Consider the following 19,725-nt stretch of genomic DNA (forward strand, 5'->3'; position numbering starts at 1 on the left):
CATATCTATGTAATATTTTTATTTCGAAATAATGCTTGCGTATTCTGTAATGAAATCCGTACTTCTTGACCGTGCGCCGTTGGACGTGCCTTGTACAAATTCAAGGGTAGTGAAATCTTTACTTTTGACTACATTTTATCTTCAAAAAATATGATGTACTTAAATATGATAAACATTTACTGAAAATTTCAGCTGAATGCCCCAAAAGTTTTTTTCGATAAAGACGCTCTCCACGATTTTAATGGAACAGCCTCGTATATCAAATACAATTATATGCTTTGAAAAACAATTTAATTTCACAAAGTAAAACTCCTTATTCTTGGGCTTCATTTCACTAATAATTGACGATAATTAATAGCAGTCAAGTTCTTTCTCCGAACACATGGTGTCTGTATTTAATGTTTGTAAGTTGTGTATGAAAATGCTATTAGAAGAGTTAAATAAGAATAGAAATAATTGAAGAATATCATAGTTCTATTATTATTTCAAACATAACCCACTGGTTTATTTTGGAGTGGGGGGTGGGGGACCTGGTGTGCTTCACTGAAATAAAGTTTTATTTAATAAAATGCTACATATACTAAAACTCATGCACGTTACTAAAAGTATTGTAATTTCTGTTGTCATTTAATTTTAACCACCAACCAACCCCTAACCCCCCCCCCCCACACACACACACACACACACACAAACAATGAAAAGCAAATGCACTGGAAATTCTGGATCCACTGCTGCGTTTATTACTGCATGAGAATTAAATTTCACTTAATTAATTAATGATTAATGATTAGAGCAACTACGACACAGATAATTATTCAGTGGACGTTTCGCATGCAAATGAACAAAACTACAATAATGGCAATGTAGAATGGTTCATCTTTAACAATGATGGTAAGTTAAGACTTAAGAATTATTTTGCTGCTATTTGTGTTTACTCATATCTTCACATGACTTAAAGAAAAAAAAATGCAAAGAACACGTATAGAAAGAACAATATATATATTTTTTAATGAAAAAAAAAGGAACAAATCACAATCAACAACGATTCTAGGTACTTTTCCCCGTTTTGCAAACAAATATAAATGTATCTTTTCTGTCGGCTTTTCCATGTTTACCCCATTCCCCCTCTTTTATGTGCTTAATTAAAAGCGCACTATCTTTAACGGTCGATATATAAAATTGTTGGTCATTCAACTGTTTCTATTTCTACAATGTAAATGCTCGAATCTTATTGCTTTACCGTAAATGCATTTCCGACATCTTTTCTAAAATAATGCATAAAAAGGGTTTGCATTATATTCTCAGAATAAAGTACATTCAAAATCCCGACAAACGTAGGAAAAAGATATACTTTAGGAAAATATAACTTATCCAAACTTTAAATAGCTGTATGGTAAATATATCACTTCATTCAATCTAGGACCGTAGGAAGCATTTTAAGTAAGGAGGAGGTGCTCAGAAAGCAAAATGAAAAAAAATCCAGGAAAAATTTCTTGACAAACAAAAAAGGGGGTACAGAAGTATAAGATGTGGCTATCTTATATTGTATATGCATGTATGTTGGCAAAATTATTGTCCCCTTCCCCAAGTTCTACTGGAATCTTAGTTGTGACTGAAAGCAAATTGTCAGAACTTCAATTTTCCGCGTAATCATTTCATCGATTGATTAGCAATACATGCACCATTATGCAAATGTAAATTAATGATGTTCTTACAAAGGTCATGTCATGTCATTAAGAAAACTCGTTTCCTTTTGCATGAGTTACAGATCGCTGTCGCATTAAGCATTGCCATGCATCTCTCATACATGTATCATAGGAAACTCGCCCATATACTGTATGTGTACTTAAAAAGGCCAGCTTCATATTTTAAGGCAATGCGTTAATTCATGAATAACGTTAATAAATCATTTATAAATACAATATACGGCATAGATGTATATATGTAACGCTAATTTATGATTACGCCAGCCACTCATATCCACTGATTACGCTAAATTTTGAATCCGTCAATTTATGTACACATACAGCATCACATAGATAAAACATCAAAATTAATATAATATTATGAACTGTTCTGCAAGCTTATTGTTTTTCCCGGAATTTGTTTTTTTTTTTTTTTTTTTTTTTTTACTCTTGAACATCACTCGTATCATGATATATCCCAAGAATGCTATTTCTAAAAAGCACACAAATCGAATATTTATAACACATGTAGCGAACGCTCGGGTTAAAAAAATAAATAAAAATGCTTTTAGGCTTTGGTGATTTAAAGAAATGCAACAGAATTTCAGCTTGAAACAATACACCTTAAATACGCACACAAGTCGCAATGTGCACTAGCAGATTAATGCAGTAATATAGTTACATATATGTACAGCATGTGCAGCATGCATAAGAAACATTACAATCAGAGACAGGGTCACCCTGACAACTTTTGATTTCATGATTTACTTGTTTTAGCGTACTTATATTAATGATGAAAAACCTATAGTCCCCTCCGGTTTCACCTGTAGGGGAAAAAAAAGCAACTACTTAGATTTGGAGGACAATTATAAAAATCCAGATTGACCACTCATAGTATTGCTCTATCAAACTACAGCTGTAATTCAATTCGAAGAGTAGATATATAAAGACTGCCGTGAGCGCCCTATATTTCATGGGTACAATCAGGTGTAAAATACTGAGTTTGCTAGTAAAATATTGAGTATGTATTAGATTGATTGATTGAATGTTATTAAACGTCTCTCTCAACTAATTTTTAACTCATGTAAAGTTATCATGTACACTGGTGAAGGGTCTCAAATTTAGAACTATATTCGACATTCAAGGCCATTGAGTAGCGAGAAATCGTTATCTTGCCAACGCCAAACATGACGCGGAACCTCGGTTTTTAAGGTTCGTTCGAAAGAACCGGGTATGTTTTGGAAGTTTCCTGAAAGGAACTGAGTTATCCCTCAGTCGTGTATCTGTAAAATGCATTTTGGTACTATGTGTAAAATGCTAGGATATGCCTCAGTTGTTTACATGTACTAAAATATTGAAAATGTTTTGGATTTAATCTGTAAAATATGTTTATCCCTCAATTGAGTACCAGTGGAACACTGATATTAATTTGGATGTTATTTGTCTCAGTTTTCATTTAGTAAAATGTAGTTTGCCTCGAATATTATGTTTGGCCATTTATAAGTATTGTCTGCTTTAAAAACCACATGGGTGATGGAGAAAATGTACAGGATATTTCTAAATACATATTATATTTAAATTTTCAATACATTCTAGATAAAATTGCAGGTAATATTTCATAAGACTTTAATTTTTTTAATGGAAAAATTTATATCAATCAATATTACTTTTATGTTCAGTATCTCATTTTAGGTTTAAACAGAACCAATGCGCTGTAATGGTGTTCTTTTTTCTTCTCTTCTTTCTACATTGTTATTAGCTTTGTAATCATACACGATCCAGTTTTTTTTTTCAATATTGGTGTATGTTTGAAAAAGAAAAAGAAAACAAAGAATATGTAACATATATGTACATGTACTTTAATATATTTGTGTAGGTGTTAGCTACATGTATGATTAAATTTAAAATACTTCTGTAAACTGGTGAATTTACACGAATCTTCAAAAATGAAAGGTGTCCTTAACTATCTGAAATATTTTAATTATGAATCTATAGTTTACAAATGTATTGTACAGAATCAGAAACAAAATAAGTTTATGCCCAGTGAGTGATCTTTCTTATTAGCTCAGTCAGGAAAACCTGAATGATTCGAGCTTTTCTATCCTAAATATTTCACCGTCAAGGAAGCTCCATGATCTGAAGGTCGTGGGTTCGAATGCCGGCTGCGACTGACCTTAGTCGATAAAAAGTCGATAGCAACTTTTCCCTTGCCCAGCGCTTGGCACTTTGAAGCGAAAGTTGTGGGTCTTTCGGATGAGAACTTGAAACTGAGGCCCACTGTCACTGCAAGCGTTGGCACGTAATGTTAAATGACCCTGAGTGCCGAGCAAATGTATAGATTTGAAGCCCTTTATAGGTATACCGCGACGTCTCTATATGAATGAAATATCTCGAACAAGACATTAAATAATATACAATAAAACCATCTAATCCCTAATTTTTCATGTTAATGTAGCAATATTCCATCACTATCTGCGTAAGATTTTTATGATCCCATGCTGTTTCGTGTCGAAAAATCATTTTCTGTGTACAGTTAATTTTTAAATCAATATATGTTATTCCTAGATAAACTGATGTTATAGAACATTCACAATTCTCATATAAAGGCATCATGTCGCAAATTATATTGTGTGTAAATAAATCATGTGTGGAATTTTGACTACTTTGTTAATTATCGTTTTCTTTAAATAAATGCATTGCTTTTCTATTGATTCTGTCTAACAGCTGCTTCTTGAACCTGGACAATGCAGAGGACTAACGGAGGATGTGGGGATGCTTACTCATCTTGACACCTTAACCAAACACTGGAAATCGTGTTTCTGTTCTATGCTCGAACAGTTCTGACTTTAGAATTAAAGAGATAGGTGGCATAGATCACTCTTGTATTCATATTTCCATTGGATATTAAAAAAACCTTCTTTACAATGTTTGTCTTTGAATAGATCGTTTGACCTTTTCTTATTAGAAAATAAATAATTCTGGTTTGGAAACTTAATTGTTATTTGAAATGGAAAAGAAATCTGGGCATTCTAGATTTACAAGATTTTTTCCTTATTATTAACCAAGATAGATAATATTAGTTATGAATCACTTTGCAATGGCTATTCTTGGTAGCACGAAAGTTCAATGCATCCTATTTAATAATTCTCTGACATTTCTTCGCTTGTATTTCAGAAGTGCTAAAATTGTGTTTTGTGACAAGTCTATGCAATTCTTTTAATGTTTTGTGTGATTTCCTCACATGTCATGTTATGCAAAATCAAATACATAGTACAGCCCCTGATACGTTCTACTTTCCCACTTGAACGGTGAGCGAACGCTGAACGAACGCAGAGCGAACGGTGAGTGAACGATATGTGAACGCTGAAGGCAACTTGGTCAACGATGTGTGAACGGTGAGCGAACGCAGAACGCGAACGGAGCGCAAACGCGAGCGCAAAGTGAACGGTGAACGAACGGTGAACGCAAGATGAACGATTTATTCGGAATGCCTCTGATCTTTTCCTTGCATTGAAACTATTCTATTGTATTCTAATGCCTGGTGCTAAAAAATAAATAAATAATAAATAAATAAAGAAATCAATGAAAATTGCCCTGAGTAGGACGATACATGTACATGCACATTAAGTAAAATTATTAATTTAAGTTTCTTACCATATTTTCTGCACATATGTACGATGTTTAAATTCAACTTTTTAATAACACGATTTTTTATCGCTGTAAAACATTGTAATTGTTACCGAACGCTGTAGTATAAAAGATAAAATTAATCTAGTTGTAAAATAAATATTGTTATTTGATATGTAAAACCATTACAAATAATGTGGATTTTAGAGGAGAAAACTACGGTCTTATAGAATGAATTACAACAGTTGTAAGAACCATACATATAATTCCGTGTCAAGGCGATTCCGTGTAAAATAATGAGATTTTTTTTTCACAAAGGTATGTGGACGCATTGCATAAATACATTCTTATTCTTAAATTTTAATGCAATATTTTTATGATGATTTATTGAGCAGACTTTTACATGAATCTGTAGACATTTCCTGGCCGTGATTATACTCGGACAAAGAGGCAATCATATTATTTGTTATATATTTAATTTTCACAACTTGATATTTAAGTAATATGCTGTCATAGTCTTTATTAAGCAGACAAATGAGAGAGAGAGAGAGAGAGAGAGAGAGAGAGAGAGAGAGATTCGGTTTTAGCCCCCCCCCCCTTCCTCAAATATTTGTACCTATATCAAACAAAAATTCTTATTTTTTTCTAAATATATCAGGCAGTGAAAGTAACATTTTTATCAACAAATCCATTTGTTTTACACTCATAATAGGTTATTTTCCTGCTTCAAGTTCACACGAAGTCCACGTGCTTTACCTGTCAATCAAAATCATTCGACACTGTGCAGGTGTGAAAGTCTCGTTACACCGAAGGCAAAGTTTTAGAAGAAGATTTAACATTTTTTCTTTTCATTTCTAGATTTGATTCCAACATTTCTAAAAGAAAAATAAATAAATAAATAAAATACATTTGGAATAAACACTTGGAATGATTAAGCCGCTTGAATTTGAAACATGTATACTCCCTGCCAATTTTAAATATCACCGCCGACACATGTATATTTTGAACTTCTATTGTTTAATGACTTTGTTTAGATGCATATTTGTTTTGAGACTGAAATTTATGTACAAAACACATCAACGTCTTTTTAAATGTTAATTAAAATATACTGGAAATACTAAGTAACCGATTTAGGGGAAAAAGGGGAGGGGGGGGGGCTCTTAATCATATCGAATGGCAAACATATAAAGTTACGGTAAAAAATATCATTACTGGAAAATCACCTTGGTTATATAAATGATGATCATGTTATAAGGCATTTCTCTCTGTCTAATTAAGGACTTTTTATATATCAAGTAGAAAAAAAAATCTATAATTTATTACATTTTAAACAAATATTTTTTTAAACCACACTATCAATTTAATTCGCTATAAAGATATTTAATTAACTGGATATCCGTTGTACTGTTTATTATTCTCAGAACTAGTTCTAACATGTATTTCTGTATTATTTGAAAAAAAATAAGATAGAATTAAATATTTTCGTATTTTTGCTGCAATTGGTACACTGTAAATTAATTGACTTCGATTATTATCTATCCATTAACGATTTGTCGTCTTTAGCGTAACAACAAAATGCTGCAGTGCTTGAAGTATCTGTATATTGCCCGTATTTAACTTTAATTTTTCAACATCGTTCTACATAGGTACATACATGTACTTATAACAACATTTATTTTCCAGATAAATTTAATATATAACCGAACAGCTAAGTTAGAATAATAAAAATAAATATTGTCGATAATTTTTTCCCCATGAAATATTGAATCTTTAAACACGATATGTTAATTTTTAAATTCAAAACCTGTAAATCCTTACTTAAAAAAAGATAAGTCCTTTCACTTCGGAGTTCCGAATGACAATAAAGACTGAACGATAAGTAAACGCTGAACGCAAGATGAACGCAAAGTGAACGAACGAAGAGCGAACGCTGAACGCTTTGTGAACGGTGAACGCGAGCGCACGGTGAACGCTGAACGCAAAACTGTGAACGGAGAGCGAACGGTGAACGCACGGTGAACGAACGGTGAGCGAACGGAAAAATGGGAAAGTAGAACGTTTCAGGGACTGTACATAGATAAAGACGAGACTTTATTTAAACAGTTAATTAAGCCTACTTGTGCATTTTAGCATGGCTGTAGTTCCAATAACAAAACAGGGTTTCTTTAATGTCTAAATAAATGCATTTAAACACAGAATTCCATCAACGTTAAACGGCTAGTAATGTATCCTTTATGATGAAGAACCGGTAATGTTTATATAGGAAATAGGTATACATCAAGAATAATGAAAGCTGATAATTCAAATTACATATGCTTACATTTTTCAATGATGATAATAATGATAGTGATAAATGCAGTAAAATTCTGAACACATTTATGAACATTCTGAACACATTTATGAACATTATGAACACATTTATGAACATTATGAACACATTTAGGAACATTAATAGTTGCATTTGAGAATAAAAAAGGCAACATAATTAGGAACACATATATAAGCTAAAGCTAATATTACCAAATTAGAAGTTATAATAGTGACAAACAGCTGTATATTTCTGAACACATACATGTATATGAGCTATAATGCTTACTTCGGAAATTAAAAAAAATGCTGCATAATCAAAAGCAAAATGTTGAAATAATGATTACAATTTCCAAATAATAATAATAACATCAACAATACAACAACAATACATGGTTCTGAACACTGGAAAAAAATAGGCATTCATTTTCCAAGCAGTTTGCTCTTAGGAGGAAAAAATCCAAATTAAAAAAAAATAATAGAATAACACAGACACTATGCAGTTATACGAAAATAATAGAAAAGTTTATGATTGTACAACATCTATAAAAACGTTACAAAACCTAATCAGTATCAATCTTGGAATTAAACAGGGGAAAGAAAAAGAGGTGCATTCCCAAAATGTAAATACTTGAAAGAAAATGTAGATTTTATTAACAAATGTCTTAATTACAGGAGATATAGTCTACATCTTAATGAGTTATCTATATTTCCACCTGGTCACTCCCATTTGGTGTTGTATATCTTACCTTGCTTCCCTTATCTGTTTTATTTTTATCTGTAAAGTAAAGACAAATCTCTAATCAAAAGTATGATATGCCTCCTAATGTTTCAGATTATTTCATAGACTTTGTGTTTGCTGTTTATCAAAGTTTGGTATCTTTCATTATTTGTATGGATACCAGAAATATAAAAAAAATGACATGACAAGACAGTTTTATGAGTTTGCATCTACACCGGTACTAATACGATATAACTTCTGTGGGGAACCTTGATATTGAACTTAAAAATCATATATATTTTTTTTTTCAATGATAGTTATTTGCTTGTAATAACTTTTCAACACATTTTTTAGATATATGTATCGATAAAAATAATGTTTGAGGTTTGTACAAAATCCAAAAACAGTATCGACATATACAGACGAATGTATTTGAGAAATTGTTGGGTGAAATAACATGGATATTTAATTGTTTGAGATATAAAAAAAACTTACTTGCACAAGCGACGCATATCTGTCTATATTTCTCTCTTTTTCGGATGAAATACAACACTACTGCTATAATGCAAAGTACAGTCACCGATACAAATACAAGGGAAACAATCAGAGTAAAATTTTCCTCATCTTCCTTGTGCATTCTGAAAAGAAAAATATATATATATATATATATAACGTCAGTTAAGATATTACATGTATCTTACTGCTTTATAATTAATTGCGTTGATTTCCATTGAATTTGAAATTACGTCGTTACAACTATATAACATTAAATCATTTACCCATCACTTGATGTAAAATTTGTTTTCACTGATGACGTCCCTCTTCGCTGTAAATTTAGATAGCATTCGGAATCTGAAAACAGAGGCTTACATGTATGATATTGACATACCTCTGATGTATTAATTGAAATGGAATAATTTTGAAATTTTCTTTAAACTGGTGTCTTTTATTATCACCAAAATATGTAAACAGCTATAAGTGCAAAATACAATGAAAGTTTTGTTCTTAATTCAATTGAAAATAATTGATGAAAAAAGTTGTATATGTCTGTCAGGGAAACCTTTATCCTAAATCATGTAATATGTTTGAGAGTTTAGGGTTTGGTCAATGCCTCATAGCTCAATTACCTTATATTATGTCACAATAACATATATTAAGGATACATAAAACATCAAAAGGGATATATTTCTTTAAGGGGGCTCTGTCTGTATGTAGAAAATATTAAAGTTATTAATGTTCTTTATAACAGACTTTCTATATAGAAAGAGAACGTGCAATTTCAAAATATATATATATATATAATAGAGGAAAAAAGTAATACCCCCACTTAGGTGTTTGTCTTTACATGTGTGAACCTTCATAATTGGATAACCAGGGAAGAAACCACTATAATTCCATAAGTACCGGTACAATAAGGAAACCAAAATTCATATCTACAAGACACTCCCAGACATTCAAATGTGAATGGTGAACTGTGAAAAATATGAGAGGAGTTCAGAGAACCTAGTTTTTGTAAAACAAACATCACAGATCATTTGTTACAATAATCTGACCCCAAAGTAAAAATCATTCTTCTGATACATGTACTATACTGCACATCCACAGGACAACATCAATCACCATCCAAAACACGATTTGGCTACTGCAGAAATGTTAGAGAATTAGGTAAACGGGTTTTTATAAAGCCTCCCCCCCTTCCCCCTCACACACACACACACAAATGATAGTCTAAATTCTGAAATTTTATTGCACATCTACAAGACACTCCGGATCAAGTTTCAAAATATGAAAGAGCTGCTGAAAAAAAAAAATTAAGACAGTTCAGGAAAACAAATTTCTGTTTAAAAAATTACACTCTTGGACACCCAGTTGCCTCCAGGGTGAAAATTGCAATTGTGCACTGTACAGTCTAATTGCACATTTACAGATTACTCCCAGTCATATTCAAAATATGAATGGGCTACTGAAAAAAATGAAAGAGGAGTTCAGTTAACCAGCTTAAAAAAAATAATTGTGTTTTACATCCCCCACTCCACCCCTGAGATGGAAATGAAAATTCCAAATCTTAATGCACTTTACATAACAAAACCAATCATATTCCAAAAGATAAATTGGCTACAGCAAAAAATGTAAGAGGGGTCATAGAAAAAGGACATTTTTACCCGAATCACCTCCAGGATGAAATCAAACTTCCGAAACTTTATGGCAAATCTGAAAGACACTCCCAATCAAATACCAAAATAGGTATGGGCTATTGTGAAAAAATGTAAGAAGATTTTAACCTCCATTCTTTGGTAAATTTTAAAATCTCTTTGCACATTCTCAGACCATCACTAATCACATTCTCAGAGATTTAGTTACTGGTTACTGCTTAAAGTGTAAGAATAATTTAAGGAAGAAGATGCTCTGACAGACTGACGGACAGACGGACGGAAGGACCAGGACCTAGTAAAGTGCGGGTATAAAAAGACAAAAGTCATGCATGTATATGAATAAAACCAGTTATGTCTAAAGATGCATATGTTTACATATACATTACATTTATATGACGTCGTTGATCTGTACACCGATGGACATGGTGTATCGAATGCAGTACAGTTTGTCAGAAAACTACCCCGAATACTCATTTCATCCAAATTGAATTCAGTACATATCCCACCTACATAAAAAAAAAAAAAAAAAAAAAAAAAAAAAAACAAGTAAGAGAATTAAATAAAATTGATTCCAGGACTAAAAACATAAACATTAACTGCTCAAATAATGAACACAGAAGGTCTAAGTTACACAGAAAAAAGGAAAATTTTAAGAAGAGAGAGAGAGAGAGAGAGCTACCTCAGTTTTATATTACACGTACCAACAATCAACAGAGATGGTGCACACACTTCTATAGTATCATTCATCCAGTCATTCAGAACACAGTGATATTCAAATGACGGGCAAGAATGTTTTTTATATTCGCACCTCTTCTGTTTAACAGCATTAATGTATTCATCTTCGTTCGTTGGACATGAAAAAACACTGGAAATGGTATCAACAGAGTCCTTGCAAGGGACCACATATCCTAACATGTCCCTTGTAAGTGTCTGGAAAATCTAAAAGGAAGCAAAATTCAATGTTATTCTGCATCTTATAATATGATATTAACGTTTCATAAATCTAAAATTACAGTCTTAAAACATAAAGTTGCGGTTCCGGTTTATATTCCATTTTTCAAGTTTATAAACTTAGAATAAACTAAAATGACAAGAATTAGTCAGTACATTCATGCAATCTATAACATCAAATATTTGACTGAACATTTCGATCAACTCACATATTGTTTATTTTTTATTCGATTTCTCATGTACATGTATATGAGGAAGGAATTCATTTTTTTTAGATTTATACAAATGCTTTATGTAAGCAAATGATATATGTTATAATACCCTTACAAATTTTCACATTTATTTCATTAAATCGTATACCAATATGCAAAGGTATATCCTGGTCCAACTGTTCCAGTTTAAAGACCTAAAATTGAAAAATGAAATGGTTTAATGACTTGATTGATTTGATGTCTTTATTCCCATACTAAGCATACTATAGTAAATCATATGTAAATTTAGCTAACTATAGAAAATTAAAGTTTCAGAGTTTTCTCTATAGCAAACATAAGATTTACAAATTATCACTATCGTGTCATAGTTATCACTATTGTGTCATGAGCATCACTATAGTAAATCAAAGTCATCACTATTGTAAATCAAAGTGTCAAAGTATCAAAGTTATCACTGTAGTAACTCAAAGTGTAAAAGTTATAACCGTGGTAAATCTTTTGGAAGATTTACATTAAATAATTCAAAGTTCAAACATTATTACTACAGTATATAATTTTATTTTATAGAGGTCTTATTTAATTTCACAACATATATCCGGGTATTATACAGTTTTGCAGATTTTCTCCTTTGATCAAAGATATCTGTTGATGTCTTGTATGTAGAACAATTCTGTGAACATTGCATGCAATATATTTTATCATAAATATATATTATTCTTAGTATTGTTCCCCTTCAAAACTTTTGCTTTTCAATTACTGTTACCTGTTAAATATTTCTAAAATGAATGATGCTTGTCTTTCATTGGTCTTTCTTATATCAGTAAGTCATGTTTATATAAACGTTATTTGGTATATCAAGCAAGATGTATGCAATTATATAGACTTAGCCTGTTATACACAAAGATATAATGTATATATGTATGAGTGATAAGTATAGAAAATTAAAGTTTTTTAATAATAATCTCTATAGTGTCACAGCCATCACAACATCTAAGCTAAGTTTTCAGTGTCATCACTATAGTAAATCAAAATCTCAAAATAACTTAAGCGTTCATAATGTCAAAATGTTTAGTATAGGTAACGGTAACATGACCGTAGGAACCCCCTCCCTCCTAATAAGTTTGCTGATATTTTGCTGATAAGCTGTATATAGAATACCACAAAAAACTACTATATGTTTGTGCCCCCTCCATCAATAATAACGCCTGATGACCTCTTTTTCAAGGAATTTTGGTACTTGATAGTGCCCCTAAACTAAAAATGTATGGTTGTGCCCCATCAAAGTAAAATTGCTTCCTATGGGCTGGGTAACTATCCTAAACAATAATATATTTTAGGGGCAATTTTTATATATATTGACAAGATGTAGAAAAATTGCAAAGACAATGAAAAATCAATACAAAACAGTGTATGTATTTTATGAGATATCATTAATAGGGCAATTTTTGGAATTTATTTGAAACATTAAATTGCGTTTTACTTCTAAGAAGATGTACATTTGTAGAATAGGAGAAAAATACTGTGATGATTTACAATAAATAAGATATATAATAGTTAAACTTTAACTAATAACCATAGAAAAATGTGCATCTTTTATTAGCTAGTCAGCAGAACTGTTATTTCTTCCTGTACTTAAATGTGGACAATAGAATTGCACAATATGGCGGCCATATTTTATAATTGATATGAAAATAACTATTTTGCATTCTGACAAAAAATGGGACTTTTTTCTCACATGTCTTGTTAGAAAAACGTGTCCTCTACCGTGATTATGATAATATTGACTTTTTCAGGCACTTTAAGCAACCTAATTAGTTGAAAGTAATCTCTGTAATTGTACATTCATATATGTTTGTAAAGGAAAACAAAATCAGACAAGCAAACAGGAATATGCAATCAAATCGTAATTTTAACGAAATTTGTTGTGAATCTAGAAAGTATTCTTTTCATGTTAATAAAGGTACATAGAACATACTCAAGAAAGGTAGTCATCTCTGCTTTTGAACATTTATCCAAGCTATCGTTCAGCCAATTCAAATCATTTCTTTTCCCCTTAAATAGGTCAAAAGAGTAGTGACGTGTAATTTAAAAATGGTTTCGATAACAACAATCAAAACAAAACAAACGAATTTATCTTTAAAGCACGGCGTTTCAACATATTATCATTTTTCCAATCTACGTCATTTATAATTTTTTGTGATCCTATTAAGAATTGAAAAAAGAAAGGGGATTTATTTTTTATTTATTTATTTATTTATTTATTTATTTTTTTTTTTTTTTTCGTATTTCTAATCCAAATTTATGAAAATCCTTTTTGAAAAACGCTCATCTTCTCAAAATACGATTACTGTCAAATAAGATAGAAATCACTACCTCCCAATAACGTATCAATAGACATATTTTAAGACGTTGCAAATACTCTGTAAAAATGTGTGACCTCCTTGTTAACATACTTGCTTTACCTGCGAGTATTTTAAAACATCAGAAAAAGTGTGTCATACACCTAAACCAGGTCATCAAGAACTCCCAGAGAGTAAACTTTATCAAAATAGGTGAGGCCAGTAAACAAATGGACAAAATCACAAACCCCTTGAAACACCAAAGGTTAAATAACATGTCTAGCTCGGAGGGAAAATCATGTCACGCCTACTATAAACCCTTTCTTTGACAAAAGGCAACAAAGTGTATATTTATAACTTATGATGCATGAAAAAAGGTAATCATGTCTTATTCTAAAGTGGTTTGAATTTAACAAAAAATACTTTTTTTTAATGCTAACATGAATTGTGTGTTTTGAGAGATTTCCTTTACAATGAATATATTTTATAAACAGTTAAATATTTATTATAAATTGACGCTACGTTTGATTGATTAGAACTTTATCTTCATTATGCATTGATTATATAAAATACACATTTTTAGATCCTAGTCACTGCAAACACAATGTATTTAAAGCGTGTTAAATTTTGTATCAAAGAACAAGGTGCCTACGGTTTCAACACAAATCTTGCCTGTATTTTTCTTAAAAATGAAAGTGATGTAAAAAATTAAAACTCATACTTTCTGAATCATTGAAAGTCCAGACGGAAAGATCATACAACTCATTTTCTCGCATGACCTTTTAAATGCTAATAGTGACGTTATGTACTTGTGCATTTTCCCGTATTTTCTTTAAAAATGCAGAAGACATCAATTTTTAATTAAATTTTCTTTCAGATAATATAGACCACATGCATCGCCCACAAAGATTTTGAGATATGAAATTTTTCAATGAATTTTACACTATATATCCGAAAATTGAAGTGGGCGACCGCTGTGGACACTGTTGTCTTAAAGAAAATAATCTCTGGAAAGGGTCATTTTGAGGCTATTTCTGCTTATAACAGAGAATTGCATCCAATTAATGACGTCATATTTCCAGAATGGCCCTCTTTATGCCATATTTTTTCATGATTTATCAGTAATATACTCAACTCATATTTAAGCCAGTTTCGAAACTTTTCGAGAACATTAAATTTTTAGGACACAATAAAGCCAAAACTGTACCTTCTTCAAAATTAATTCTGTTTCATTTATAATCTAAATCGTATTTTCCCGTTTAATTTTTTAAGCTGATATGTAATTATTTACATTGAAAAAAATCACACTACATGCATAATCAGATAAAATAGTTATTATGACACTTTGATTAACTATAGTGATGATTTTGAAAACTTTTATTAACTATAGTGATGACTATGACACTATAAAATTTACACTACAAGCACATAGACATTTAAAAGAACTAAGTATAGTACTGACATTCTGTAAAGTTCAAAAAGTTGCAAGCTTATTAATTACGGATTTTCTTGATTGTGGTAATCTAACTGTCTGATTATTTACCAATAAACTTCCGTGAGTTTAAAGGTAAACCTCATGAGAAAAAATTTTCATGTTCATGTACAATAGTATATTAATGATCCTTGGGAAGTTTTAACTTGAATCATTTTGATTCGCTTTACATACGTGTAATTTGGGAGGATGTTATTGGCAAAAGCTATCTTATATAATTAAAGGAAATAATGAACATTATATATGTATCAGAAGAGCTATTTTACATCAATTTCATTTTTGAATTATTTTCCTTTAAGCCTTATTCATATTTCCTTACGCCTTTCTTGATAATTATTTACTTACACATTTATATGTACATGTAATTGGCATGTGCAATGTATACAATATTTTAAAGTTAAATGATGCGAATAATAATCTAAGATTTTTATCTCCTAACATATCAGAAAAATGTTTGTTCTTTAAAATATTATCATCTAAATTTTTATGTATCGGGTGATAAGAGCTGACAAAATTGTTCCCCTCTGCTACAAACTAGTAATTATATAGAAGGAATTAGAGTAATTTCTCCTTCGGAAGAACATAAATGAAAGCGCTATCTTTTATTTTCTGTATGTGAGAAATTATCACGTTTTGTTGAAATAATGTCAATTAGTTCTAACTTTGTTATTAAGACTTTACAACAAATACTTTAAGTGCAAATTTACTTCATTTTGAAATAGTAATGATTAAATCTTGGTTGATTTGTGTGAATTGTCGCAAGATGTTTTGATGCAGTAGGATATACTTTGTAAAACAGTCAAATTTCCTACATGTAAGCATCTGATTCACTGCGGCCATAAACAGTTGTTTGGAAAACTCGGTCTTCGGCGTAGTATTACTGTTACAACTTAAATGATATTATTGCAAAGTAAGGTTATACCTATGCACAATTAAAAAAAAATTAAATTTAGATGTAGCTGAGTTTTCAACATTCTTTCATTTATATTTTTACATTTATATCACTGTGTCCTTCATTATCACAAATTTGGATTGTCACTGCTGCGGGCATACACATGAGGATGACCAAACCAACAGATCAATCAACAATGACGGATCAGACAGCAATGCTTTTGCAAAATTACATGTATTATGGACTGTTACACCTCAGTTATTCCAACATGTGTTCTCTCTCTCTCTCTCTCTCTCTCTCTCTCTCTCTCTCTCTCTCTCTCTCTCTATATATATATATATATATATATATATATATATATATATATATAATTCAAAACTAGTTAAAAGATGATGTCACACAGTAAAAATAATCATAAAAGAAAAAGAAAATGCACAGTTTCCAAATTTCATTTTACACAAGCGCTTTCTGGATTTAACAATCCTTCTTCAGGTGTACATACTTTGAACTGATTTGAAATCAAATGAAATGCAGCTCAAAGTATATACACCTGAAGAAGGATTGTTAAATCCAGAAAGCGCTTGTGTTAAATGAAATTTGGAAACTGTGCATTTTCTTTTTCTTTTATGATTATATATGTATATATATATATATATATATATATATATATATATATATATATATATATATATATATATATATATATATATATATATATATATATATATATATATATATATATATATAGATCCCAATATGTTGTGTTGCGATGTTCTATCAAAGAGCATATCAGAACTCATGTTTTGATTGTGTATTAAACAAATTGGTGTTCATTTATATGTACACTTAACACACATGTGTGCTTATGACTTGTATTTAACGTTACTAGCCTCTAAAAGTAACGTTCAAAGACGAATATGACCAAAGAGAAATGTTTTGTAAAGTTCATCTGCGCTTTTTAGCAGGGCTTCTACTCAAATATGATGTTGCCTGCGCTTTTAAGCAGGGCTTCTACTCAAATATGATGTTGCCTCGATCTTGTTAATACCTTAGAGTGTACCCCCCCCCTTTTCATGACATTAACATGTTGATGTTCCTAGCATATCATAATATAAATTGTATAATGTATGTGTTGTAAAATCTCTGATATGAGGATATGAGGATGGAATGGATGAAGGTGATAGTTATTTACCCAAGTATAGGAACCATTATATACATGTAATTTTTCATCGTTGACTCATGCCTGTAAGATATAGATACACTAGTAACTGGTGAGCCTAATAAAAACATTCAGTTACATTTTCTGTTGACATTATTTCTGATTTTTTTTAATACTTTTTCACTTAAAAAAATTGCATCGAGTTTTGCCTGTAACGAATGAGAATATTTCTATCTTTTTTCTATAATACTTAGAACCTGGCGTAATTTAACATGTACTATCAAAGGATTTTTTACTTTTATCATATTTCTTCCTACAAAAAGATAACATGAAGAAAATATCTCTTGTTCTTGGACTCACTTTTTTGTATACAAGCATAGCTTACAATGTAAAACTCTGACTCTAAAAGCATCACTTCATTGTATTTATGTATTACACTTAATATTATATATCTTCATCAACTGAATATTATATCACCTTTATTTATCAATCAGTAAACGCCGCTAAGCATATCACCTGTATTAGATTGTTTGAGAAGTCTCTCTGACACCTTCATCAATAAAACGTATAAGTATATACACGACACATCTAAAATACAATATTTTGCTAATTTGATTTTAATTTATATGTTTATTTATCTAGATATGAATTTAACAATAAAATGTCTCTCTTTATTATTTGTTATTACGGGAATTAAGGTTGTAGCTATTGCAGAAAAAATTGCATAACCCGCGTACCCTTAAACATCTATATGAAATAGTGGGAATGAAATGATGTTGACATAGTTCAGCTGTTAATAAGTTACTATTTAATAAATATTAATGGTGTCACAGATGACTCAAATAATCTAGATCTGAGTGTACGATATAAGACATACAAGGTTTTTTTTTTTTTTTTTTTGTTTTTTGTTTTTGTTTTTTTTTTTGTTTTTTTTTTTGTTTTTTTTTTTGTTTTTTTTTTTTTTTTTTAATAAATATGGTGGTGATGATGATTCCATACTTACTTTGATAACAATTTCTCCTCTAGATTGATATTTTGGTTATAATTCATTATGTTCTTTATTTCTTTTGCTGAGTTAAAATTGGACAAATTTCTTCGTTTCTCATAATATCTTATCTCAATATAGTACATTTATAATACATGCATATGCTTAAAAATAACATATGAAAACCATCTATTCTTGCACTTGTAGAGTCTGACAGAGAAAAGAAAATGTAACTCTCTAAATGTCATTTTCAAAGAAGCTTGGCTCAATAAGTAAAAAAAAAATATGGATTTCAGACAACTTTAAGGTCTTTATAATACTTTATATGTTTTTAGTAATCTGATATTATATAAAAAAAAAAGATTATGAACTTTAAATCATCTCGGAAATATCATTATTTCCATTACCTTTGAAACATACCCATCAACAAAATGACAAGTACATTCAATCAGTCGTTTGGCCCTTGCATTCACTCTACAACCTTTAACAGAAATTCCCTGCTGACACGTTTGACAGCAGTTGATACTGTATATCCGTATCTACTTTTGGAAGCATATAAAATTAACACTTTTGACTACATACCATTATCATATCATATCAAAGTTATTCTAATTATTAGACATCTTAATTTTAAAATAATAATTATAATAATTTCATTTAATAAACTTTGGGCAATTTATTTCGTATACACTAGCTCATATCCCTTCTTTTGAAGAAGTAAACATAGACTTTATTTGGGGCAAAGTTGGGAAAATGATCAATCTACATTGTCTATTCATGCAGTTATAAGGGTATCTATATAGAATAATAGGGATAAAACACTGATAAGGGTTTCCATACAGGGTTACTGATAAGAGTTACTAGTAAGGGTTTCTATATAGAATCCGAGGTATAAGACACTGCACACCATGCATTTATCTTTTATGTCGGCGGACGACGTAAAATGTATACACTCCTCAAAGCCCCCCCCCCCCACGTCTTTTTGCTTAACTAAATCTATGATAAAAACACGCAGAGCCCTCTGATAGAAAGACTGCTAAGTCTGATTCTTTTTACCTTGATATGTTACTGTAAATTGTTGTTTTTGCACCAACCAGAAATCATATTGCGATCATGCCTGTATCACAGGGAACCCTTTGTTCGAGCACACTCACAGTTATGATTATCAATCTATAAACCATTTGCATTTTCAAGGGCTTCGG

At 30.7% G+C, this 19,725-nt stretch overlaps 1 protein-coding gene across 1 annotated transcript in view; it reads right to left on the reverse strand.

Annotated features, from left to right (window-relative positions):
* Positions 1 to 8,187: 8,187 nt before the first annotated feature.
* The window catches only part of LOC133194554 (uncharacterized), a 48,104-nt gene continuing 36,566 nt past the window's right edge, over positions 8,188 to 19,725 (reverse strand). The window contains exons 3-6 of the mRNA XM_061330500.1: positions 10,880 to 10,999; positions 9,120 to 9,192; positions 8,836 to 8,978; positions 8,188 to 8,397 (exon numbers count right to left, since the gene is read on the reverse strand). Coding sequence (XP_061186484.1) covers positions 8,324 to 8,397; positions 8,836 to 8,978; positions 9,120 to 9,192; positions 10,880 to 10,999 — 410 coding nt within the window. The 3' untranslated portion in view covers positions 8,188 to 8,323. The remainder of the gene's footprint in view (positions 8,398 to 8,835; positions 8,979 to 9,119; positions 9,193 to 10,879; positions 11,000 to 19,725) is intronic.

The sequence above is a fragment of the Saccostrea echinata genome, unplaced genomic scaffold, assembly GCF_033153115.1.
Source record: "Saccostrea echinata isolate AGI-Se365-2 ecotype Australia unplaced genomic scaffold, CSIRO_AGI_Sech_v1 ptg000029l, whole genome shotgun sequence".
NCBI classification, from domain to species: domain Eukaryota; kingdom Metazoa; phylum Mollusca; class Bivalvia; order Ostreida; family Ostreidae; genus Saccostrea; species Saccostrea echinata.